Source organism: Oncorhynchus mykiss, chromosome 30, assembly GCF_057628025.1.
Source record: "Oncorhynchus mykiss isolate SJ-2025 chromosome 30, ASM5762802v1, whole genome shotgun sequence".
Classification (NCBI taxonomy): Eukaryota; Metazoa; Chordata; class Actinopteri; order Salmoniformes; family Salmonidae; genus Oncorhynchus; species Oncorhynchus mykiss.
The window spans coordinates 27648280-27675937 of NC_143051.1; the positions used below are offsets into that span (position 1 = coordinate 27648280).

At 41.5% G+C, this 27658-nt stretch overlaps 1 protein-coding gene across 1 annotated transcript; it reads left to right on the forward strand.

The window, feature by feature from the left end:
• The first annotated feature begins 9738 nt into the window (after window positions 1-9738).
• On the forward strand, window positions 9739-27257 carry LOC110488197 (CMP-N-acetylneuraminate-beta-galactosamide-alpha-2,3-sialyltransferase 1). Its single transcript, XM_036971192.2, has 7 exons — window positions 9739-9934; window positions 12779-13594; window positions 15472-15668; window positions 17507-17686; window positions 24582-24627; window positions 24842-24961; window positions 26127-27257. The coding sequence occupies exons 2-7, from the start codon at window positions 13304-13306 to the stop codon at window positions 26298-26300; spliced, it is 1008 nt and encodes a 335-aa protein (XP_036827087.1). The 5' UTR covers window positions 9739-9934; window positions 12779-13303; the 3' UTR covers window positions 26301-27257.
• The last annotated feature ends 401 nt before the right edge of the window (window positions 27258-27658 follow it).

Consider the following 27658-nt stretch of genomic DNA (forward strand, 5'->3'; position numbering starts at 1 on the left):
GAACAAAAATAAACACAACATGCAACAATTTCAACAATTTTACTGAGATACAGTTCATATAAGGAAATCAGTCAATTTAAATCAATTCATTAGGCCCTAATCTATGGATTTCACATGACTGGGCAGGGGTGCAGCAATGGGTGGGCCTGGGAGGGCATAGGACCACCCATTTGGGAGCTAGGCCCACCCATGGGGGAGCCAGGCCCAGACAATCAGAATGAGTTTTCCCCCACAAAAGTGCTTAATTACAGACAGAAATACTCCTCATGCTGTTTAATCAGCTTCTTGATATGTCACACCTGTCAAGTGGATATTCACTAACAGGGATGTAAGTAAATCTGTGCACAAAATTTGCGAGAAATAAGCTTTTTGCGTGTATGGAACATTTCAGGGATATTTTATTTCAGCTCATAAAACATGCGACCAACATTGAACATGTTGCGTTTATATTTTTGTTCAGTATATATTCCATGAAGTCGCCAAGGCAGAGAGCTCCTTTCCATTTTGTAAATATTTAAAAAATAAAATTGTATCTTTTACCAAATGTTTTGAATAGCTAAATGTGTATGGATTACATTTATTTGTTTCCTGCCTGTGAATTAATTGCAAATCAGCTCTCTCAAGATACTGTAACTAGCTAACGATGCTAGCTAGCTAGTGTATTTTTGATTTGAATACACCAGCCTATTTTTGTTGTTTCTACGGTCTCCTGGCACAATGAGGAGGACTACTATGCATGGAGAGCTGACAGTGGCGATCATCATCATTCTGAGTGAGTGGAGAGCTCAAAAACCAATTTAATCTCTTTCTTCAAGACCAAAGAGAGTCAAGGCAACAGAGAAGTTGCAGTCAGGCAGCAGGGACGGTGTGAGGTGCCGGTAAGACGCCAGGAATAGAGAGTGAACTGTGCTGCCTGCCTCTGGAGGACATGCTCATGTCCCCCTGTTGACCACTTCCTCCCTTTGCTCAAGCCATGTCACTCCATCTTTTGTGGGCTTGAATCTAAATCGTAGCCCAGACCTAACTGTGTCATCCATTTTATTGGATTGTTGTTTGTTTTGCTTTTTCAAGCGCTTTGAGACTATTTCTGTAATGAAAAGCACAATAGAAGTTGAATAAATTGTTTTATTATTATAATATTTAAATTGTATATTTTTTATTTCACCTTTATTTAAAGGCCAGTTGAGAACAAGTTCCCATTTACAACTGCGACCTGGCCAAGATAAAGCAAAGCAGTGCGACACAAACAAGAACACAGTTACACATGGAATAAACAAACGTACAGTCAATAACACAATAGAAAAATCTATATACAGTGTGTGCAAATGAGGTAAGATTAGGGAGGTAAGGCAATAAATAGGCCGTAGTGGCGAAGTAATTACCATTTAGCAATTAAACACTGGAGTGATAGATGTGCAGAAGATGAATGTGCAAGTACAGATACTGCGGTGCAAAGGAGCAAAAAAAATAAAAACAATATGGGGATGAGGTAGTTGGATGGGCTATTTACAGATGGGCTATGTACAGGTGCAATGATCTGTGAGCTGCTCTGACAGCTGGTGTTTAAAGTTAGTGAGGGAGATATGAGTCTCCAGCTTCAGTGATTTTTGCAATTCGTTCCAGTCATTGGCAGCCGAGAACTGGAAGGAAAGGAGGCATTGGCTTTGGGGGTGACCAGTGAGATATACCTGCTGGAGCGCGTGCTACGGGTGTGTGCTGCTATGGTGACCAGTGAGCTGAGATAAGGCTGGGCTTTACCAAGCAAAGACTTATAGATGACCTGGAGCCAGTGGGTTTGGTGACGAATATGAAGCGAGGGTCAGCCAACGAGAGCATACAGGTCGCAGTGGTGGGTAGTATATGGGGCTTTGTTGACAAAACGGATGGCACTGTGATAGACTGCATCAAATTTGCTGAGTAGAGTGTTGGAGGTTATCTTGTAAATTACATCGCCGAAGTCAAGGATCGGTAGGATAGTCAGTTTTATGAGGGTATGTTTGGCAGCATGAGTGAAGGATGCTTTGATTTAATTTTGGATTGGAGATGCCTAATGTGAGTCTGGAAGGAGAGTTTACGGGTTTGCGGGTAGCGATCGGTTGAAGAGCATGCATTTAGTTTTACTTGCATTTAAGAGCAGTTGGAGGCAAAGGAAGGAGAGTTGTATGGCATTGAAACTCGTCTGGAGGTTAGTTAACACAGTGTCCAAAGAAGGGCCAGAAGTATACAGAATGGTGTCGTCTGCGTAGAGGTGGATCAGAGAATCACCAGGAGCAAGAGCGACATCATTGATGTATACAGAGAAAAGAGTCGTCCCAAGAATTTAACCCTGTGGCACCCCCATAAAGACTGCCAGAAGTCTGGACAACAGGCCCTCTGATTTGACACACTGAACTCTGTCTGAGAAGTAGTTGTTGAACCAGGTGAGGCAGTCATTTGAGAAACCAAGGCTGTTGAGTCTGCCGATAAGAATGTGGTGATTGACAGAGTCGAAAGCCTTGGCCAGGTCGATGAATACAGCTGCACAGTATTGTCTTTTATCGATGGCGGTTATGCTATCATTTATGACCTTGAGCGTGGCTGAGGTGCACCCATGACAAGCTCGGGAATCAGATTGCATAGCGGAGAAGGTACAATGGGATTCGAAATGGTCTGTGATCTCTTTGTTAAATTGGCTTTCAAAGAGTTAGAAAGGTAGGGTAGGATAGATATAGGTCTGTAACATTTTGGGTCTAGAGTGTCTCCCCTTTGGGGATCTCAGACAATACGATAGAGAGGTTGAACAGGCTAGTAATAGGGGTTGCAACAATTGCGGTGGATCATTTTAGAAAGAGAGGGTCCAGATTGTCTATCCCAGCTGATTTGTAGGGGCCCAGATTTTGCAGCTCTTTCAGAACATCAGCTATCTGGATTTGGGTGAAGGAGAAATGGGGAGGCTTGGGCGAGTTGCTATGGGGGGTGCAGGGCTATTGACCGGGGTAGGGGTAGCCAGGTGGAAAGCTTATTGAAAAAATGCTTATTGAAATTCTCAATTATTGGGGATTTATCGTGGTGACAGTGTTTCCTAGCCTCAGTGCAGTGGGCAGCTGGGAGGAGGTGCTCTTATTCTCCATGGACTTTACAGTGTCCCAGAACCTTTTGGAGTTTGTGCTACAAGATTCAAATTTCTGTTTGAAAAAGCTAGCCTATGCTTTCCGAACTGCCTGTGTATATTGGTTCCTAACTTCCCTAAAAAGGTGCATATCGTGGGGGCTATTCGATGCTAATGCAGTTCGCCACAATATGTTTTTGTGCTGGTCAAGGGCAGTCATTTCTGGAGTGAACCAAGGGCTATATCTCTATTCCTGTTTCACATTTTTTTGAAAGGGGCATGCTTATTTAAGATGGTGAGGAAAGCACTTTTAAAGAATAACCAAGCATCGTCTACTGACGGAATGAGGTCAATATCCTTCCAGGGTACCCGGGCCAGGTCGTATAGAAAGGCCTGCTCGCTGAAGTTTTTTTGGGAGCTTTTGACAGGGATGAGTGTGGTTGTTTGACCGCAGACCCATTATAGATGCAAAGTGATCTCTGAGATCCTGGTTGAAGGCAGCAGAAGTCTATTTAGAGGGCAGGTTGGTCAGGATGGTATTTATGATGGTGCCCGGGTTTACGGATTTTGGGTTGTACCTGGTAGGTTCATTGATCAATTGTGTGAGATTGAGGGCATCTAGCTTAGATTGTAGGAGGGCCGGGGTGTTAAGCATGTCCCAGTTTAGGTCACCTAACAGTACAAGCTCTGAAGATAGATGGGGGGCAATCAATTCACATATGGTGTCCAGGGCACAGCTGGGGGCTGAATGTGGTCTATAACAAGCAGCAACAGGGGGAGACTTGTTTCTGGAAAGGTGGATTTTTAAAAGTAGAAGCTGAATTGTTTGGGCACAGACCTGGATAGTTTGACAGAACTCTGCAGGCTATCTCTGCAGTAGATTGCAACTCCGCCCCCTTTGGCAGTTCTATCTTGTCGGAAAATGTTACAATTAGGAATGGAAGTTTCAGGACTTTTGGTGGTCTTCCTAAGCCAGGATTCAGACATGGCTAGGATATCCGGGTTGGCAGAGTGTGCTAAAGCAGTGAATAAAACAAACTTAGGGATGAGGCATCTAATGTTAACATTCATGAAACCAAGGCTTTTACGGTTACAGAAGTCAACAAATGAGAGCGCCTGGGGAATGGGAGTGGAGCTAGGTGCTGCAGGGCCTGGATTAACCTCTACATCACCAGAGGAACAGAGAATGAGTAGAATAAGGGTACGTCTAAAGGCAATAAGAACTGGTCGTCTAGTGCGTTCGGAAGAGAGAGTAAAAGGAGCAGGTTTCTGGGTGAGGAAGAAGAGATTCAAGGCATGATGTACAGACAAGGGTATTGTAGGATGTGAATACAGTGGAGGTAAACCTAGGCATTGAGAGACGTTACGTCTTCAGAGACACCATTTAAACCAGATGAGGTAATATACAGTTGAAGTCGGAAGTTTACATAATTCCTAAATTTACAAAATTCACCCAACTTATTGTGGGAAGCTTGTGGAAGGCTACCCAAAACTTTTGACCCAAGTTAAACAATTATAAGACAATGCTACCAAATACTAATTGAGTGTATGTAAACTTCTGACCTACTGGGAATGTGATGAAAGAAATAAAATATGAAAGAAATCATTCTCTCTACTATTATTCTGACATTTCACATTCTTAAAATAAAGTGGTGATCCTCTAACTGACCTATTTACTTGGATTAAATGTCAGGAATTGTGAAAAACTGAGTTTATATGTATTTGGCTAAGGTGTATGTAAACTATATATATATATATATATATATATATATATATATACATATATATATATATATAGGCCCATAGGGCTCTGGTGAAAAGCAGTTCACAATGTGTAGGATCTTAATTTCATCACCCAGTTACAGGAGAACTTTCCTTCAATGCAGAAAATTAAAAAGTGTATTGTATTTGAACTTTAAAAAGGTTTCTGAAGTTTATAATTTCCACTTTGAAATTTCAGACGTAAATTTTTGTTTATGAAAAATGTATCAACCACTACAAAACGGTCTATTCATTGTAATCCACGTAATAATTAACATTTCCTGTTTCTGCAGGATTATTTTCCTGCTGTAGCAAATTGGCTCAAATTAAGAACCGACATCTCTAGGGAAAAGGATGCCATTTGGGACGTAACCAGAGTCTCCGCCCAGACAGCATAACCAGAGTTGTCTCCGTTTTAACCAGTCAGAGCAGTCACAGACACTACTTTCCCTCCATAGAGTTTCTCTCAAGAAGAATTCTCTCCGGGCTTTTTAATTTTTTTATTTACAGTCTTGGCTCTGTGCCAAACTTATCTTTAAAGCACAGCATCCTACGTGACAAACTCCACATACATCCTACGTGACAAACTCCACATACCAGTCCACCGCTTTCTACTGCTGGCTGAGGTCATGAAAACAACAACATTTGAACGTGTCATTGTCATCTATCGCAGACGTCATGGTATGACACAGCAATTGTATTTTGTCTCCTTTTGGAATTTATTTAGCAAGCGGTTATAATTTGCAGTTATGTTGAGAGAATCGCCAAATGTCTGTTTTCCTTGGCACTAGTTTTACCAGTTTAATCAAAGTGAACCACGTCTCTCAATTAAGACTTAATATTACATAACACCCAGCTGTCTAAGGAGAGAACGTGTTTAAAAGGCTTTCTACAGCTGCTCTGTTTCAGGAGGGATTGATGCATTATGTAGAACCGTAGATACCACCAGATGTTGTATCCTTTTGTACATCAAATTTTATAGATAGTTGCGAGAAATTAGATATAAAGGATGTTTTTTTCCTCTCGTTTTGGTGGACTGATTTTCTGTCCTTGACTTGTATGGCGCTGTTATGTGTCCCAAATGGCACCCTATTCCCTTTATGATGCACTACTTTTGAAAAGAGCCCTAAGGGCCCTGGTCAAAAGTAGTAGACTGGGGTGCCGTTTGGGACGCAGTAGGGCGGAATCATTCTTTAGTCATTACTCCCATGTGTGTCGTCAGTCATGTGAATAGGCCACAGCTTACATAAAGCTTCTTCCTAAACCTTTTATTCCTATATAAGGTCATGTTGACAAGGTCACGCAGACCCGGACCTGTTAGATAAATCTGTTAGATAAAATGAAATACATTTATACTTCCTATTGTAGACTGACTCCGTTTAATAGAACACATGTTAAATGGCAAACCAACTACTGTTCTCCCTCTCCCACAGCCTATCCACACGGACTCTATGCCCATCCACAGGTCTCCACCTACTCAGACACAACCTACGCTTCTGATTATTGATTAGATGCATTATTCCATTACACTGCTGTCCATTGATAATTGATTACCATTACCATTAATGTTTTATCTATTTATCCTGCTACTGGTCACTATTTCTCCTGTTTACATGTACACTGAGCGTACCAAATATTAGCAACAACTTCCTAATATTGAGTTGCACCCCTTTTGCCCTCAGAACAGCCTCAGCTCCTCGGGGCAGGAACTCTACAAGGTGTCGAAACTGTTCCACAGGGATGCTGGCCAATGTTGACTCCAATGCTTCCCATGGTTGTGTCAAGTTGGCTGGATGTCGTTTGGGTAGTGGACCATTCTTGATACAAACTGTTGAGTTTGAAAAATTCAGCAGCGTTGCAGTTCTTGACACACTAAAACCGGTACGCCTGTCACCTACTACCATACTCCGTTCAAAGGCACTTAAATATTTCGTCTTTCCCATTCACCCTCTGAATGGCACATATACACAATACATGTCTCAAGGCTTAAAAATCCTTCTTTAACGGTTCTCCTCCCCTTCATCTACACTGATTGAAGTGGATTTAACAAGTGACATCAATAAGGGACCATAGCTTTCACCTGGATTCATCTGGTCAGTCTAAGTCATGGAAAGAGCAGGTGTTCCTAATGTTTTGTACACTCAGTGTATATCCTACTACCAGTCATGTTGTATGTATAAAACCCCTTGAACCACTCCAGTAACCCTGCACATTAAATAAGGTACTGGTACTAACCTGTATGTACGTGTATTTTCGTGTTTCTTTAACTCTCATCTTGTGTGTCATTTTATTTTTATTATCTATATTATTATTATTATTATCACTGCCTTGTAAGGAAAGAGCTCTCAAGGTAATAATTTATCTGTATTGTTTTACACCTGTTGTATCCTGTCCAAGTGGCGAATAAACTTTGAAACTTGAAACTATGTCCTAGTGCTCCCAACTGTGTCCGTCTTCCACCTCTCTGTCCTGTTTTCTGTTGGTAGGTTTGTTAGAAAAAGGCTAATTGTCATGCCTCAGAGGTGTGGTGTTAATTAGGAGTTCTCTCTCAGATCTCAGCTCTTCATAATGGTCACAACATTCATTTTGTTTTGTGAGACTAGTTCAACTCAAATGGCTGGTACGTGTTATGTGTTGGTGACACCCATCAGAATAATGTATGTATTATATCAGAGTCTCTAAGCAACAAGAATGGCATCCATCTGATCTGAATATTGGGTGTGATATATGCTGCAGGTTACAAGCATAACCTGTCTGTTTGTGTTTGGAAGGTCTGCCATTGTTTGGTTTTGTCTTGAATAAAAGAGAGCGAATGTTGAAGGATATGGTATAATGACAATGTGGAGTCGTCGTCTTTGTTCTCTATGACAATGAATGTTTGTCTTTTCACCCCAAAAACTCAGTAGGGAGCTTTGTGTCTGGGTCTGAATCCATAGGCCTCTAAAGGTCTTGGTCAAGTAGTGCACTAAAGGAATAGTGTACCATTTTAGGACAGAAACCTAATAATTTCTCATCTCTTTTGCCTTTGTTCATTCGTCTTACTGTATAAATCATACCTGACTAACTGAAGCTTTAGGTTTGAAAAAGTAGAAATAGTCAAGTAGTTTAGTTTAACTGTTGTGTAGTTTTAGTTTTACACTAGAACCAGATTATGATTGATAATATGTATTTGGCAGAGCCACCTTTCTAAATATCTAATGACTATTGGGGGGTGAAGGATTTCAGAAGTCAGACTAAGGAAGCTGAAGGTGGAATCCCTATGGGTGCAATAGGGGAAATGGCACCCTATTACCTATATAGAGCACTACTTTGATTAGAGCCCTAACAAAAGTAGTGCACTATATAGAAAATCAAGTTTGTAAAGGAAGCAACCTAGGAGAGCAGTGGGTTCACTACTGGGAGAAGAAAATGCTGCTAAGCACAACATGTTACTGTATTGCCTTGCCATAGAGGGGAGGTTGCTGTTTTCATGACTTGCCTTAGAACATTCCCAAGATGTATTTTGCAACATTACAAACCAATTAGATGGACACCAAATGCTGTAACAACAGTCTTTGGTATGACTCGGCCAAGGATCGAACTCCCAATCCCAGAGCAGATACTCTAACAATAAGGCCACTGAGTTGGTAGATGATATGTCACATCCAATATAATACGGGGGGAAATGTTTTAGGGAGGTAGGAATGTATAGATCCATGTAAAGTATACATAATGTTAGCAACAGCATAACATACACTAAAAAAAAAACTAAAAAAAACAATTGGTCTTCAAAATAAATAAGGACACTGTATTAAGTCATGCTAAAACAAAACACAAAGGTAAATTTAAAAAAATGTAACTATCGAATACAGGCAATTTACTGCAGAGTAGAGGGAAATTGCAGGCTCTTCATAATTGAAGAAAAGCTTCCACATTTGGTAGAATTTCCTATATAGTACATTGTTATTATCAGTTACTCATCGTGTACAGTCATGGTTTCACGTCCTGATTAAGACACATCCTTTGAGTTTATATCAGGGGACAAACTATGACTTCATACTAACGTCATGGAATACTATCGTGCTAAACTCCCACAAACATTACAGTACATACCTACGGTTTTGCAACCCTCGGGTAGAATTCAATCAGAATGTTCTGTCACTCAGAACCCTTTCTTGCTCAAGGTGTTACCTAAACACCTGTTATTAAGCAAGGAATGTTGCTGTACTTGTTCCTTCTTCGTTGTATGGTAGCCTATCCATTGTGAACAGCCAACCAAAAACAAATAAAGCAAAACCTCACGCCATTCTCCCATGTGATATGCTTTTGTGTGTATATGTACTGACGTGCATGTGTAACTGATAAAAGCACACACACCACATGTTACTTTTTTTAACGTATGTAAAATCGCAAAGTATGTTGTCTAGTGTCGTTTTCGTTATGTATCGGACCCCAGTAAGACTAACTGTCCCCAATGGGAATCTTAACAAAATCATAGCAAAACCATTATTCGACATGATATTTGTATTGACAGCTATGTGGCTGTAATTACGATACCAATCATTATGAAAGCGTTACACCAGTTTTTCCAACCCCGGGCCTCGAGTACCCCTAACAGTACACCGTTCGTGGTAGCCATTGACAAACACACCTCATTCAACTCATTGAGGGCTTGATGATTAGTTGATTAGTTGACAAGTTGAACCAGTTGTGTTTGAACCAGTTGTCCAGGGTTACAATACAAAAATATACTGTTGGGTGTATTTGAGGACCAAGAAACACTGTATTGCGCAATGCTCTTGGGTAATTCCCAAACACCGGCCATTGCAAAGTGTTCCCAATTATTATTTGTACAAATGTTTTATTTTTTTTTACATGTGTTCAAATTTTGCCCAATAGGTCATGGCGTTAGAGTCAGAGTCGTCACATGAATGTCACTATAAACACGTCATAGGGGTGGCGGCCCGAGTTGATGTCATTCTTAAACTCTAATTCTGCTCTCGCACATCGATTACTCGCTCATTATGCAGTTCCTCTAAACACCTGCTGTGCTGTTGGACTCAAGCTGCATATTTCAACGGGCGTTTAAAAAACCACTTGAACCAGGTCAGTAAATGTGTATATCTGTCAGAGCTGTATTAGCCCTGGTGTGACCTGAGAGTGAGACAGCCAGAAACACTTTTTTTTCTTAAAATCGTTTTTGACAGGTTTGTATTTGTATGGAGCACAATACCACTGAGGAGTTTACAACGTCTACATTTTAGTCATTTAGCAGACGAGAGCGATTTACAGTTAGCGTAACACATTAGAAAGTCTCTCACCCTATCACAATATTGTACAATTTAGTTGCTGTATGTGCGGATGCTGGGGCATGCTGAGGAAGGGGATTTGTGCGGGCGGGTCACTCCAGGAGTGCGTTGTCTGTGTTCATCCAAACAAAAATACAGCTAGATTATTTCATGAGAAATCAGTGTCCTAGACTGTTAACGCTAGTCAACAAACTACGTGCGAGTTTCGGTTGCCTTACAGGTTCGTTACAATAGTTCGGCGGGACAACCACTTATCTCAGTATGTATGTATGTGTGTGTGTGTGTCAGAGCTTGGGGGGGGTAAAAAGTCAAGCGTAGTTCACAACAACATTTACGAAAGGAGCGCTCATGTGGCACATGGTGGTTCTACCTTCCACCAGCCAAGTTTTGCCAACACCGAGCATACTCCCCCTTTCTGGGAAAGAACCTCATGACACTTCAAATTAACTTCTAATTTTGAGTTGCGAACAAATGTAAATTCAACATGAATTGCTCTAACCCGTGACATTATGTTGACCTGTGGTTTAATTCTGGTTAAAGTAAAAAATAAACGGTGTACATTGACGGTTAACGCCAGTCTGATGAGAATAACGTATATTTTTAACCAGTAGGATAACTGTTTACTACCGCTCTCTAAAATGAGAAGTGTTCTCTAGTCCGCTCCCAAAAATAAATCGGAAACATCCATGTTATCTTGTGTCCAAGGCTGAGTGCGTCTCCATTATAGTCCATTAATTTTGACCAGGGCCCATAGTAGTGCTTCCACATTTGCATTTTTTTGTTGATATCTGTACTTTACTATTTATATTTGTACAACTTTTTCTTCACTACATTCCTGAAGAAAAATAATGTACTTTCTACTCCATACATTTTCCCTGACAACCAAAAGTACTCCTTACATTTTCAATGCTTTGCAGGACAGGAAAATTGTCAAATTCTCACATCCCTGGTCTTCCCTACTGCCTCTGATCTGGCGGACTCACTAAACACATATGCTTTGTTCGTAAATTATGTTGGAGTGTGCCCCTGGCTGAAAAACAACAAAATAATGAAGCCTGGTTTGCATAATATAAGGAATTTTAAATCATTTATACTTTTGGCACTTAATTTTAAGTATCAAAAGTAAATGTTAATATACTTAAGTAAATGTAAAACCAAATACTTTAACTCAAGTAGTATTTTACTGGGGGATTTTCACTTTTACTTGAGTCATTTTCTATTAAGGTATCTTTACTTTTATTCAAGTATGACCTTTTTTATTTTTCTAGCTAGAATGTCCTTTACAGTACAGATGTGCTGTCAAACAAGTAATACAAATCAAAATGTGATTCAAGAACTCAACTCTGCAGAAGTTTGAGAGATGAACTTGCTCACAGGAAGCAGGAAAGGAATAAGCAATCTCTCGGAACACAACTTATCTGTTGCACCATCTTGTAAAGTTGATGACTTGTATAAACCTGAGATTAGAAAATAACCTGTAACTCCTTAGCCGTCATACTTTTCCTCCCTCTCTCTCCTGCTCGCTCGCTCTCCCTTATTTCTTTATTTTCTTCACTTGCAACCCCCCCCCCCCCCCCCCTCCCTTCCTTCCCCTGTTGTACCATACAGCCTGTTCAGTCTGTCATCTACAGTACTTGGCCTTATGTCTCCAAGGGCTCCCTGAGTTTAATACACCACCTCTTACATTAGTGTGCATTAACCCCACCACACATACACACACACACTTGCATACACACACCACACACTTTCTCTCTCACTCAAACACACACACACCTGTCAAATTGCCTTCCCAAAATGACAACCTACCACATGTTCCAAATACACATCTAATGGAAGTTCAAATGCGAAGTCACACATTTTAGATGTTGAATTATACCTATATGTCTTACAAAGACTTATGACTCCGAGTAGCAGTAGCACGATAGGCCCACCGTTTACACCTTACAGGTGATGTGGATATGTGCCACGGCCGACAGTTCAGATGTGATTATGAGAGGGTGATGTTTTTCTCAGATTAACCCGTCCACAGAACGATTACGATCCCTCCCACACAGCCTCAGACATTCCTCCATTCCATTATCTTCTTCATCTCTCCCAGACACCCTTCACAACCCCTGCTCCTCTGTCTCCCTGCAGGGCAGACCCAGGGTTTCCTGGTAGATTCCTAGTTTTAAAAATAAAATAATATTACAAATAAAATATTTAAACACCCCCCAGCCTCTGGTCTGTGTCCCTTTGTATTGGAGATCTGCACTAAATTGGCATGACACAGATTTGTAATGATCAAAAATGGGAAGTTAGTATGTTTTTCTGCTAACCCCTTATTTGATCAACTCTGCCTAAATTTTGCCGAGAGATTTCTGTGTGGAATGTGGCTATAGACTTGCCTTGGCTGAATGTGAACAATCCTGTGACATGTTAACAGTAAACCCAGCCTGCTGCATAGTGGAGCTCTGTCCTTTTATGTGGAAGTAGATCCCAGGAGGTCTTCCTGCTTCTGTTTTTTAGTACAAAGCTAGAGTTGGTTCTGGGAATACTTAAAGTTGAATGCTGTTGAAGGGCCTTTTTTTGTTTTAGCACATATGATCGTTAATTTACCCAGCAGTGTGTATTTGTTTTAAATGTCTCGTTTGCCTTCTAGGTGGATGATTGACTGTACAGGCAGTGAATGCTAGACGCACCTGTCACTGATCTCACGCTGTCAACAGCAGAAGAGCAGATAGATTTAGTTAAGTTGACAGGACCATCCTGGATTGTGTACCACAGTGGAATTACCATACTATTGGTCAGCAGACAAATAATGGACATGTACAAGGATTCCTCATCTATGGATTTCAATGGAGTGATTTTTTTTGTCTGACCAAAACATTTTCTATAGAAGGCCAAGGCTTTCCCTACAAAATATAAGAAGCTAGTATTCTGGTCACATTTTTACTGAGATGTTGTTTTCCAACGGCTTGAAGTGGAGCCTGTAATTGTGATGAAGACACGGCCTGTTTCTGTTCATCAGAGGAACCCAGTGTTCATCCTGTTATAGCCAAGAAATCTCCAGGGGAGGAATTATTCTCAGACATCCCTTGGAAATCTGAATTTTCAATAAGGGGCTTCTTTGTTTTTCCCTTACCTCCGCTTCCCTGAAAATTTCATTTTTGTCTACCACTACACCATGTATCTATCGATGCAGAAGAACTTCAGGGCATTTACTGTGTTAGCCTTTATTGTAACTTTCACCATGTTCCTCTTCGGTTTCACGTTGAGAGATCCCTCTCTGTACTTCTTCAAATATGCCATACGCAAGTCGGACATCTTCTTCTCTAATGGCCAGTGTGGCTGTCAACAGTGTATGACAGAGCTGGAGGACGACCCCTGGTTCACTGAGCGGTTCAACCTGTCAGTCCACCCTCTGCTGTCTAGGAGGAACAGCCTGCTGACTAACGACACATACCGCTGGTGGCAGGTGAGATGTTACTACTGCAAGGGTTAGGATTGAGCATGTGCTAGGGTTAGGGTTGAACTGGGTTGTGGACTTGAAGCTAGGGTTAGGGTTGAACTGGGTTGTGGACATGAATCAAGGGTTAGGTTTAGGGTTAAGGCAAGGGTTAGTTGAACCGGGATGAGGACATAAAGCAAGGGTTAGAGTTTGGGTTAGTCTACCCTCTGACCTGTAGGGACAGTCTGCTGACTGACATGTACATGTGATGGCAGATGAGATGTTCTGAGACTTACAGGTGAGTAATCAGAGGTGAGTTTGGTTCAGTCACATCAGGCAACCCATCCTAATGATAATCAGGACAAGGAAGAAAACAATGTGTCCATGACTACGTTATTAATGATATGCACGTACCAATGCAATTAACTTTGTTTTCTTAACAATGCCATCTGCTAGTCGGCTATGCTTTATTATGAGGTGGCTAAAATTGCACCAGAAAGAACTGAATGAATACCATTCAACACTGCTAGAAATGTCTAGATTCAATAAACAGAGGGAAAAAAACTTCCACTCCCTTTTGCTCAGTCTTTCAGAGACATTCTATTTTTGAACCTAATCTGTCACCATATTGATAGTTATAGGTTAGTTGAAATTAGAGAGTCAGATGAAGCAGTAGATACCGTTTGTATGTGTCTGCGTCCTGTAGCCAAGCAGTTAAGAGTGTTGGGCCAGGGGCTTTCCGGGTAGCGCAGTGGTCTAGGGCACTGCATCACAGTGCTAGCTGTGCCACCAGAGACTCTGGGTTCGTGCCCAGGCTCTGTCGCAGCCGGCCGCGACCGGGAGGTCCGTGGGGCGACGCACAATTGGCCTAGCGACGTCCGGGTTAGGGAGGGTTTGGCCGGTAGGGATATCCTTGTCTCATCGCGCACTAGCGACTCCTGTGGCCGGGAGCAGTGCACACCAACCAGGTCGCCAGGTGCACAGTGGTTCCTCCGACACATTGGTGTGGCTGGCTTCCGGGATGGATGCGCGCTGTGTTAAGAAGCAGTGCGGCTTGGTTGGGTTGTGTTTCGGAGGACGCATGGCTTTCGACCTTCGTCTCTACTGAGCCCGTACGGGAGTTGTAGCGATGAGACAAGATAGTAACTACTAACAATTTCTCCCCACGAAATTGGGGAGAAAAAGGGGTAAAATTCAACAACAACAAAAATTGTTGGGCCAAATCCCAACTAGGTGAAAAATCTGATGTGCTATTGAGCAAGGCACTTGTAAGTTGCTCTGGATAAGAGCATCGGCTACTACAGAGGTAGTTTTGGCTCAATGACTGGAGGTCTATGGGTATCTGCTAGCAGATTTCCAGTCATTGCGCTAGTTATTGCGCTATTGTACGCAGATGTACAAATGGTATCCATGAGTTCATCTGACTCTGGGGAAGTAGATACAGGGCCTCATTACCAAAATCACAAAGTATCCCTTTAATAGGAGTATTTTTTGATGCTGAGAATAGAATGTATATGTTTTTAAGGAACATTCTTAGAACATTCTTTGAACTAATGTTTTGTGGTTTTTATTGAGTTTTCTTGAACATGACCTTAAATAGAATGATGAGGAAATCTGCAGAAAACATTATGCTGAAATCCTGGAATTCCCACAGAAAAATGCTGTTTCTTAACGTTTTCTGATCATTCTGAGAACATGAGTTTAAATAGAACCATGAAGAAACGTTATGGGAAGGTTGTATGCAAAATAACCATAGGACAACCATGCTCTCACCAAGCAACATATGGTTCTCAGAACATTGTGGTAGCTGGGCTGTCTATGCTGTGTGTCTACCTCTTCTGTCTCTGCTGTCCAGAGTGGTTGAAGACACAGCTAAAGGATTGACGGTTTCCGTCTCTCTCCAGCGCTTGCAGGATCACAAGGACCCGGCCAACTTCAGCGAGGTGGTGGAGAAGTTGTTCCAGGTCATCCCTGATAATGATAACCTCTACAAGGACGCGGGGCCTGAGCGCTGTAGGACCTGTGCTGTGGTGGGGAATTCTGGGAACCTCAAGGGCTCCCGCTACGGACCCCTCATCGACTCCAGTGATGTTATCATCAGGTGACTGGGCAAGCTTGTTTTTTTGTTTGAGAAGGGGTCAGCAGGGGTCAGCTAATGAAATGTACTCCTGAGAAAACATTCCTTTAAAACCTTTTATTGCAGTGGGCTAAATTAGGGCCACAGTGACTTTTGGTAGTCTTAAATAAATATATTTTGAAACAAAAGTATATACCTCACACACATCGTTATGAACTTATAAAAGACACCTGTACCATTTTAGATGTAGTTTAAATTTGAAATTGAGTTTGCATACAAATATTATACTTTATATACATCACAGAAGACTGAAATATTACAAAACTGCCATAGAAACACCGGATTTTCTGAAATCCTTATTAATTAACATTCCACCCATGAGGACAAAGAGTGATCTTTTGGTCATTGACTACAGGAAAGGCTACCTGCAGGTGGCAGTTAATAGCCCTTGGTTTTAAACGTGGTGAGACTAGACACACTCTCCAGCACATAGGTGGGGGTATGAACCTTTTCAGTTTATTTACCAACTTCCAACCATTCCCTCCAAGATTTCGCTGGGATTTTTTGTGATATTTGCAGGAAAAAATGCTTGATTTTGCAGAGGCAATTCTGCAATTTTGCATAGCAATGTGCAACGATATTGGCAAACTTGTTGTGGAAAGGCGCTGATGAGGGGAAAAAGTTTGTTTACGTGTGGCTTGATGGAACCACATGCGATAAATGTGCAATGATTGGTCAATTATGAGCTCTCTTTGTATTACAGTGATGCGTCAGTTTTATGCGATGACTGTTTTTTTGCTGAAATAGTGCAGTGAATGGTAAAATTAGCAAGGAATTGTTGATTTTGCTAAACATTTTGATATCACGGAATCCTGGAGGGACTGGCCAATACATTCGAATAAGATTGGGTTTGTTCGAGCAGTGAGGTTCCTTTACCCCCATATCAAACAAAACATAACATGTATAGGCTACAATTAATTGATCTCATCACTTTCATTTGTACCCCATGTAGAATTGCGGCAAAGTTGGTTACTGTTTGTCACTTTTGGTCAAGTTCGTATGGGTTAAGCAAAATAACCCTAATGATTGGTTGACAAATGGTGCATCCCACAATTCAGGTAATGGCTGCATGGTGCAGTTGGTGAGAAGTGACTTGAAAGCAACTTATTTATTAACTGCATGACCTTTGATCACATGGCTTTTGTCAAATTCATGCAGTCAACATGTAAGTCCAGCTTTAGATTTGATTTCTGCACGGTTTCTCAATGAGGAACCAGACCAACTATCAATGTGGAAATGAGGAGGAAAGTCCTTGGCTGAAATGGATTATACTGCTCATCCCACACTCACTTAACACATAAACACATAGAGAGGGAGAGAGATCCTCTCTGCAGAACTAACTAGATTAATTGAACAGGCAGAATCACAGCTTTCCCCTCAATGCACTCACTGTTACTGGGACACATATGAACTGTATGATCATGTGGAGAAGCAGGAATGCCACAGACTGCCACATGATTCATCACCATGTTCACATTCCAAATGAACTACATTTAATTTAGATGCAAATTCAAGTTTTTTTTAACCTCCAGGCATCCCACCCTCAAAACAGCTATGTTGATTAGTATGTGGAAGTAGATTCATTTATATGTTATATTGCAGAAGATACTACCTTAACCGTAACCCTGCATAATGAACATGGCTCCTCCTACCTCTGGCTTTGAGGAGGATGTTGGGAGCTGGACTACACATCACATCATGTACCCAGAGAGCACCATAGATCTGGACAACACCCACCAGTGTTCTGCTCCATATGTTAAATTGCAGAATATACTACCTTAACCGTAACTCTGCTCCTGCAGAATGAACATGGCTCCTACCTCTGGCTTTGAGGAGGATGTTGGGAGCCGGACTACGCATCACGTCATGTACCCAGAGAGCGCTGTAGATCTGGAGAACACCACCATTCTTCTGCTCATCCCCTTCAAGACTCTGGACCTGCAATGGATCACCAGTGCCTTGACCACCGGCTCCATCAAAGAGTGAGTGATCAATAAATATGCTCTGCACGTTCACATAAAGTATGTAAGTGCACCTTAGCAAACCTTCAATAGAAACTGTAGTTGACGCCTGTGGAATTGTCTGCAAAGATGAAAGTATAAACAACGTTCTCATCACTGAGGTCCGGAATCATTTATCCTTCAAGCTGTGTAAACTTTCTGTTGTGACATGACTATCATTAATCTGATGACTGTTATTTATTTTATCAACTGTTTTTAATTGTTACTCAACTAAATTAATCATGTTACAATGAACTCATTTAGGAATATGGAATATGGGGCACCATGCGAAAAGTTGTTTGACGAATTAAACTCTAAACAGTCAATTATTAGCAGTCAATTATTAATCATTACCTAATAGCAGTCTCATTCTGAACATCACATACTCTTTGCTATCTGCAACAACCCTAACTTTATTGATGAATCAGCAATACACAAATTGGCTTAATTATTTATTTTCTAACTAACTAAATAATGAAACAGAATACATACATACCACCCTGCATACCACTGCTGGCTTGCTTCTGAATCTAAGCAGGGTTGGTCCTGGTCAGTCCCTGGATGGGAGACCAGATGCTGCTGGAATTGGTGTTGGAGGGCCAATAGGAGGCACTCTGGTCTAAAAAATAGCCCAATGCCCCAGGGCAATGCCCTGTGAAGGGCCCTGTGCAGGGTGCGGTCTTTCGGATGGGACGTTAAATGGGTGTCCTGACTTTCTGAGGTTATTAAAGATCCCATCACACTTATCGTAAGAGTAGGGGTGTCAACCCCGTGTGTTAACCCCGGTGTCCTGGCTAAATCCCCAATCTGGCCCTCAAACCATCAGGGTCACCTAAAATAATCCCCAGTTTACAATTGGCTCATTCATCCCCCTCCTCTCCCCTGTAACTATTCCCCAGGTCATTGCTGTAAATGAGAACGTGTTCTCAGTCAACTTACCTGGTAAAATTAACGGATAAATAAAAAAATAAAAAAATAGATTATTGATTAGACAATGAAAACAGGTCCCTAGTGGACAAACAAAAGCATCACTGCTTGGTTAAAAAGGGAGGGGTCAATAGAAAGGGAAAGGGAGAGACATAAATTCAACTTATTATTGTTACGTTTGGAACCTACGCTCAAAGGAATAGTAATACTTTGCACATGAACCACCGCTCATTCTGATAGGAAATGCATTATATAAATGTATATATTTATGCGTAGATGTCTTTCTTCAATCGATCCGTTGATCCGTGGATCGATGTAAGGCTCTGGTTGTCCACCAGAGGTCACAATGTCCTTAGTTGTAGAGCTGCTCTGGTAGGAAAGTGTTTGTTAGAATAGATATTTCAGATGTACCAACAGTTGTCTGAGAGGGATTCTTCCTTCCCACCTCGTGTCTTTTAGTCAAAGTTCTAGGACCACTTTTGCATCCACAGCTGCAGACTGTGAATGTTCTGGTCTAGTCTTTATCATCTTCACTCTTGTTGAGGTTGAGAGCTTCAGAGTTTCTAACCATTTCTACGTGTAGACCACGGTCTCACGTCTTTTGGTTTCGTAGTGGTCTCAATGATTGAATATTCAGGGTTCAGCTCCCGTACACTACACGCCAGTATTAACCCGACAATGTACTGGTCTCACCATTTTCAGCCGTGTAGCCACCGCTCCACTCTTTCTGGTGTTGTAGTTTTAACCATTCATGACGTCCGGCTTACACCTTCCGTCTGCTTGGTCTAATGTAAATTTCACTACCAAGGCTTTTATCCTCTGGTAAAAAGGGGACATTCCATCGCGCCAACACAATGTCTGTGCTCACTTGGGCATGGTTACTGACTGGGCACAAGTTTATATGAAAAACTATCTAATTTAGAAGGTCTATCATCACAAAATTATTCTCATATTTAATATATTTTAAACAATATTTAGATGTAAAGTTGATACAGAATACCTACACTTTCAGAGTGACAGTTACTTTGTTATACCATCCTTAATGACATCACAAAATAACAAACAATATGACATAATTATTCTTTAGATCCCCATCGACCATTCTTAGCATTTGGATGTCAGGAATAATGTTCTCCTTTTATTGATGTAAACGTTTTGGTGGAAAAGAGACTGGAACAAAGAGGTTTCAGTCTTCCCATACTAGAGAACCAGAGCGAGAGTTTCTGCAAACTATTTAGGTCCGGCTTTTAAGTCTTAAAACCCCCACTCCTCTCCTGTGTCTTTACTGGCACCTTGAGTATCTGGCATTTGGGGTAAATGCCAGATGGGTTGGTCCATTTTTAGCCAATTTGGCCTGTCTAACTTGGATTTTGTGCGCAACATGATTACGGTCTTGCTAATAATGGGGGCCTCAAGGAAGAACTAAGCCAGTGTGGGGGCCTTAAGGGGAAAGAATGGGCCGGTGTGTTAGAAAAGCCAGGGCTAATTTCTGGTCCCAGAGCAGTCCTGAGTATCTGGGTAGCTTAATAATGTTAAGGGTAAGGCCTCCCGAGTGGCGCAGCGGTCTAAGGCACTGCAGTGCTTGAGGCATCACTACTGATTCGGGTTCAATCGCGGGCTGTGTTGCAGCCGGCCACACCCGGAAACACATGAGGCGACGCACAATTGGCCCAGCTTTGTTAGGGGATGCTTTGGCTGGCCATAATGTCCTTGTCCCATCAGGCTCTAGCTGCTCCCATGGCGGGCCAGGTGCATGCACGCTGACATGGTCGCCAGTTGTATGGTGTTTCCTCTGACACATTGGTGCGGCTGGATACCGGGTTAAGTGAGCAGTGTGTCAAGAAGCAGTGTGGCTTGGCAGGGTTGTGTTTCGGAGGACGCATGGCTCTCGACCTTCGCCTCTCTCGAGTCCGTACAGCGCCGGGACAAGACTGTAACTACCAATTTGGATATCACGGAATTGGGGTACATACATACATACATACATACATACATACAGTTGAAGTCGGAAGTTTATATACATTTAGGTTGGAGTCATTAAAACACATTTTTCAACCACTCCACAAATTTCTTGTTAAAAAAATATAGTTTTGGCAAGTCGGTTAGGACATCTACTTTGTGCATGACAAGTAATTTTTCCAACAATTGTGTACAGACAGATTATTTCACTCATAAATTCACTGTATCACAATTCCAGTGGGTCAGAAGTTGACGTACACTAAGTTGACTGTGCCTTCAACAGCTTGGAAAATTACAGAAAATGTCATGGCTGTAGAAGCTTCTGATACACTAATTGACATAATTTGAGTCAATTGGAGGTGTATCTGTGGATGTATTTCAAGGTCTACCTTCAAACTCCGTGCCTCTTTGCTTGACATCATGGGAAAATCAAAAGAATTCAGCCAAGACTTTAGAAAATAAATTGTAGACCTCTACAAGTCTGGTTCCTTGGGAGCAATTTCCAAATGCCTGAAGGTACCACATTCATCTGTACAAACAATAGTACGCAGGTATAAACACCATGGGACCACGCAGCTGTCATACCGCTCAGGAAGAAGACTTGTTCTGTCTCCTAGAGATTAACGTACTTTGGTGCGAAAAGTGCAAATCAATCCCAGAACAACAGCAAAGGACCTTGTGAAGATGCTGGAGGAAACGGATACAAAAGTATCTATATCCACAGTAAAACGAGTCCTATATCGACACAACCTGAAAAGCTGCACAGAAAAGTAGCCACTGCTCCAAAACCGCCATAAAAAAGCCATACTATGGTTTGCAACTGCACATGGGGGCAAAGATGGTACTTTTTGGAGAAATGTCCTCTGGTCTGAAGAAACAAAAATTGAACTGCTTGGCCATAATTACCATCATTATATTTGGAGGAAAAAGGGGGAGGCTTGCAAGTCGAAGAACACCATCCCAACCGGGAAGCACGGGGGTGGCAGTATCATGTTGTGGGAGTGCTTTGCTGCAGGGGGGACTGGTGCACTTCACGAAATAGATGGCATCATGAGAAGGAAAATTATGTGGATATATTGAAGCAACTTCTCAAGACATCAGTCAGGAAGTTAAAGCTTGGTCGCAAATGGGTCTTCCAAATGGACAATGACCCCAAGCATACTTCCAAAGTTGTGGCAAAATGGCTTAAGAACATAAAAGTCAAGGTATTGGCGTGGCCATCACAAAACCCTGATTTCAATCCTATTGAAAATTTGTGGTCAGAACTGAAAAAGCGTGTGTGAGCAAGGAGGCCTACATCTGTTTGTGAGCATTTCTCCTTTGCCAAGATAATCCATCCAGCTTGACAGGTGTGACATATCAAAAAGCTGATTGTAAATGACATGATCATTACACAGGTGAACCTTGTGCTGGGGACAATTAAAGGCCACTCTAAAATGTGCAGTTTTGTCACACAACGCCATAGATGTTTTGAGGAAGTGTGCAATTGGCATGCTGATTACAGGAATTTCCATCAGAGCTGTTGCCAGAATTAGTTAATTACTCTACCATAAGCCGTCTCAATGTAATTTTAGAGAATTTGACAGTACGTCCAACAGGCCTCTCGACCACGTGTATGGTGTTGTGTGGGTGAGCGCTATGCTGATGTCAACGTGAACAGATTGCCCCATGGTGGCAGTGGGATTATGGTTTGGGCAGGCATACGCTATGGACAACAAACACAATTTAATTTTATCGATGGCAATTTGAATGCACAGATATACCGTGATGCGAGCCTGAGGCCCATTGTCATTCCACTCATCTGCCGCCATCACCTCATGTTTCAGCATGATAATGCATGCCCTATGTCGCAAGGATTTGTACACAATTCCTGGAAGCTGAACATGTCCCATTTCTTCCATGGCCTGCATACTCACCTGACATGTCACCCATTGAGCATGTTTGGAATGCTCTGTATTGACGTGCCAATATCCAGCAACTTCGCACAGCCATTGAAGAGGAGTGGAACAACATTCCACAGGCCACAATCAACAGCCTGATCAACTCACACTGCATGAGGCAAATGGTCACACTGGTTTTCTGATCTATGCCCCTACCTTTTTTTTCTTTCTTTTTGTAACGGTATCTGTGACCAACATGCATATCTGTATTCCCAGTCATGTGAAATTGATAGATTAGGGCTTAATGAATTTATTCAATTGACTTTGAAGTTGTTGCGTTTTTATATTTTTGTTCAGTATATTACATTTTAGATAATTGGATCTACAGTGTGCAGCTTTTATTTTCATACAGCCTAGCCTACGTGTGGTGCAAATCAAATCATTCCCAAATCAACATTGGTTATATGACCTCACACCCAGCACATCTTAAGAGTGTGGTTTTAAATCATGTTAGTGTGTGACCTTATGCATGACCATTGACCTTGATGGGAAACAAGCCTCTGCTATTTGCATCTGGATCTGGTCATCTTCATCGTTAGGACTGTCACTGTGATCATCTATAGAAACATAAATAATGTGACAATGTGTTTGCAAACTGTTACTTGGTTTAACTGTTTGTTGGTACAGTAACCAAAACAGTATCAGTGTCACAAATTCACTATGAAATGTAACATTTTCTAACCTGAAATTGGGTTTCTTTTCCAGACATGACAACCTTTTACTGAACATATTACTGGTATAGGCTACTAGTTTGTCATGAGGAGCTCATATTCAGTAGTCTGTTAGCCAATGCCGATAGACGGGCCACCACAAAGTAAACAAAGTTGGTGGCGCCTCTGTTTCTGTCAGAAATAAGGTGAACTTTATCAAAGATGGCGGTTTATACTGACAGGACCAAAGATACTTTGGTCTCCCCTTTTACACTGCATTACCAAGAGTATGTGAACACCTGCTAGTCGAACATCTCATTGCTAAATCATGGGCTTTAATACGGAGTTGGTCCCCCCCCCCCCGCTGCTATAACAGCCTCCACTCTTCTGGGAAGGCTTTCCACAAGATGTTGGAGCATTGCTGCTTTAGTGAGGTTGGGCGATTAGGCCTGGCTCGCAGTCAGCGTTTCAATTCATCCAAAAGGTGTTCAATGGGGTTGAGGTCAGGGCTCTGTTCAGGCCAGTCAAGTTCTTCCACACTGACCTCGACAAACCATTTCTGTATGGACCTCACTTTGTGCACGGGGTCATTGTCATACTGAAAGAGGAAAGGTTTTTTCCCTAACTGTTGCCACAAAGTTGGAAGCACAGAATTGTCTCGACTGTCATTGTATGCTGTAATATTAAGATTTCCCTTCACTGGAACTAAGGGGCCCGAACCATGAAAAAACGCTCCAGACCATTATTCCTCCTCCACCACCAAACTTTACAGTTAGCACTTTGCATTGGGACAGGTAGTGTTGTCCTGGCATCAGGCAAACTTGGATTCGTCCGTCGAACTGCCATATGGTGATGCATGATTCATCACTCCAGAGAACGTTTCCACTGCTCGAGACCAATGGCGGCGAGCTTTACACCACTCCAGGCGACGGTTGGCATTGCGCATAGTGCTTGTGTGGCTGCGCAACTTAGGCTTGTGTGGCTGCTCGGCCATAGAAACTCATTTCATGAAGCTCCCGACGAACAGTTCTTGTGCTGATGTTGCTTCCAGAGGCCGTTTGGAACTCTAATGAGTGTTGCAACCGAGGACGGACGATTTTTACTTACTTCAGCACTCAGCGGCCCCGTGTTGCGCTTGTGTGGCTGAACTGACTCTGTGGCATCCTATAACCGGGCCACGTTGAAAGCCACTGGAGCTCTTCAATACGTCTATTCTACTGCCAATGTTTGTATATGGAGATTGCATGGCTGTGTTTTCAATTTTATACACCTGTCAGCAATTGATGTGACTGAAATAGCCAAATCCACTAATTGGAAAGGGTGTCCACCTACTTTTGTATATATAGTGTATCTGTGATAATACTTTGATAGTATTTATATTATGCATTTTGCTTCCCGTAGAACATACATTCCGGTCCGGTCCAGGATTAAGGCAAACAAGAACAGGGTGAGTGAACCTTTGGTTCTGTCTGTAATAGCACCCTATAGTGGAGCATTACTTTTGACCAAAGCCCTATGTATGGGTAGATCTGCTTTAGTTTACCTTACCTGGAGACAAAATAATGCAGATTTTGAAGAGTGATTGGTTGGTTGAAAAACATTCCAATTTAATGATTTCAACTTCTCACAAGGTCAAAGTTTTTTTTTGTTTTTTTTTGCAGGTGTTGATATACAACCCAGCCTTCTTTAAATATGTCTATGACACATGGCTGGAGAATCATGGCCGCTATCCCTCCACTGGCTTCCTCAGCCTATTGTTTGCCATGCACATCTGCGATAAGGTGAGTCCACCCACCTTCACAAGCTTTACACTTCCATTTGGCTGTCTGACAAGGTTCTCTACACCATGAGCGTGACTGCAAAGCATGAGCTGGGTTCGCGTTGAGTTTGTGCTGAGGTCTTAAGAGTTTAAAGCCGTAAAAAGTGTCCCAAATTGTTTTTATTTTTAATTACTGCCGATGGAATTGAAGTCACCGCCTGCGTTGGTGAAATGGCCATACGCTGTGCAGCACTGCATTAGCTACCCACCACTTGGCTCAAGCAGCAACGCTGCTCTACAAATACATTTTGGGCTGGAAAGACGGGCAGACCACTGAGTGTTATGCTAATTATCTCCATCGACACTGAAGGTGTGAATTGCAGGCAATTACCATGTCCTAGGCAGAAGCCATTAGCACAAAGAAAGAGAAACATGTTTCAAAGTTGATACATGTTCCTCCAGGTATAAATATATGTATATTTTAATGACATTTATTTCATATTATTTAATACATGATTTTCAAAAAGTGTAATCTATTTGAAGTAAAAATTGAAAATATACTTACATGAAACATTTAATTTTAAGACTTCAGGAAATAGGTTAACTGCTATGTTTAATAAAAATACACCCATGGTTGCCTTGGTTGTCAACAGCCTTTTTATATATTCGTCTTTTGAATGTAGAAAAACAGGAATCTATACAGTTTACCCAAGTGATGCAGAGGTAGGGGCAACCGTCTTTGAACGAGTCACACTGCCAATGTCCTGGAGTTGTTACATAGTGCTTGACTGAGTCAATGTTAGAAGCGCAGACTTTCTAGTAACTGTATACTGACATCTAGAGTTAGTGCATTGCCCTTATCAATAGGCCTATCTATGTTTTGTACGCTTCAAGAAAAATAAAAAAAATCCACAAATAGATTCATTTGATTTTGTCGATCTAATATGTGTCAGAGTACCAGAACACCATATAAACGCATCAATCAGTACAGCAACATTCCACCTCATCAGTTCTGTAGCACATGGTATTATCTGGGTCAAAGCACATATGTATATGACTAAGTCATATGGTAGTCAGTGGCATTGTGCACCAAACAAGTTTGGGGGAGGGGGGGGGGGGGTGGCACACTGATGGCCAAATCCAGGGTGGATGAGTATCTCTGCATAATGGTGTATTGTATCATTTAGGTGAGTGTGTACGGGTTCGGAGCGGACCGGTATGGGAACTGGCACCACTACTGGGACAATAATTACCACGGAGGCGAATTCCGCAAAACTGGGGTGCATGATGGGGACCATGAGAACAACGTCACCCTGCTTCTGGCTGATAAACACAAAATTGATATTTTCAGAGGCTTCTGATATCTGGAGATGTCATTGGCCTGAGACCATCAAGCCTCATCAGCCTAAATCCTGTTGACTCAGGGATTACCCACTGGGGATAAACTGGTTGAAATAACATTGTTTCAACGTAATTTGTCACTGTATCGTGATGTGGAATGCATGTGTAAAATGTCTTGGATTTGCAAAAAGTCATCAATGTAAACAATTTTTTGAGGGTGAAATTTCAACCAGGATTATGTCATGGTAACCTATTTTTAAGACACAATTTATATAAAATGTTACATTTGTACCTTTTTGTAACAATATCAGATCTTTAATGTTATATCCACTATCAGACCCCCCCCCACACACACACACACAAAAAGTGTTGGTTGTGAACTAACACTTGTACTTTTTTCCCCCTGACTAGCTCTGACTTTGCTGATAGCTACTTCATTGTGGATAAATGTACTTACTGTAGGTTTAACAATGCAAAGGAAACGTAACCATACTTCATCAATCGGATACCATCAATGATGCTATTTAGGCCTATATAGCATTTGCGACCGTCATCAACAGCTATTTGAATTCAACCCAGGATTCAACTAAAAATAGACAATACATATAGGCAAATGGTTTGAGTCTTTTGGTTAATTTAAAAGTTAATAATGTATGGGGGGGGGGGGGGGGGGGGTTGCGCTAAGCTGACATATGGAATTGTTTTAGATGGTCATACTATGAATCCATTAGCTATTTGATTTTGAATTTTAGAACTTCTTTAGGTATAAAAAAATGTTTTGATAAATTATTAATTTTGGCCTCATAAGAAACAAGGTTTTGAAGTGTCTGTCATAAACCCAGTATATATAAAAATGTATATATTTATTTTTTTGTGTGTATATATATATATATTTATTTGTAAAAAATAGTGCACGTTCAAGATCACAGGTTTGTCGACCGCTTCACAATTTCTACAATAAACAGCATTGATCACTTGCATCATGTCATTTTAATGTCACGTATTCTCAACTGCAATCTGTCATTTGGTTGTGCTGTTAGATGGAGCACAGTGATAACACTAAGTTATTGTATAAATAACATATGACATTGTATTCCCATTTGAACTTTGTTGTGCTTTTAAATGGTCTTAAATCCAGTGATACACATGTACAGTGCCTTCAGAAACTATTCACCCTTGACTTTTTCCACATTTTGTTACTGCAGCCTGAATTTAAAATGGATAACATTGAGATGTATCACTGATCTACACACAAAGCCACATGTCAAAATGGAATTGTTATTAATTTTAACTAATTTCTAAAAACGAAAAGCTGATTCACTCCTTTATCGCATGCCTAAATAAGCTCAGGAGTAAATATGTGCTTAGCAAGTCCAGT

Excerpts from the sequence above, each read along its gene's own strand:
- LOC110488197 (XM_036971192.2), top strand. The coding sequence starts at position 13,304 with ATGTATCTATCGATGCAGAAGAACTTCAGGGCATTTACTGTGTTAGCC. Across the intron at positions 17,687-24,581 it reads ACCACCGGCTCCATCAAAGA|AACATACATTCCGGTCCGGT; the intron begins GTGAGTGATCAA and ends TGCTTCCCGTAG. Across the intron at positions 24,962-26,126 it reads CCATGCACATCTGCGATAAG|GTGAGTGTGTACGGGTTCGG; the intron begins GTGAGTCCACCC and ends TGTATCATTTAG.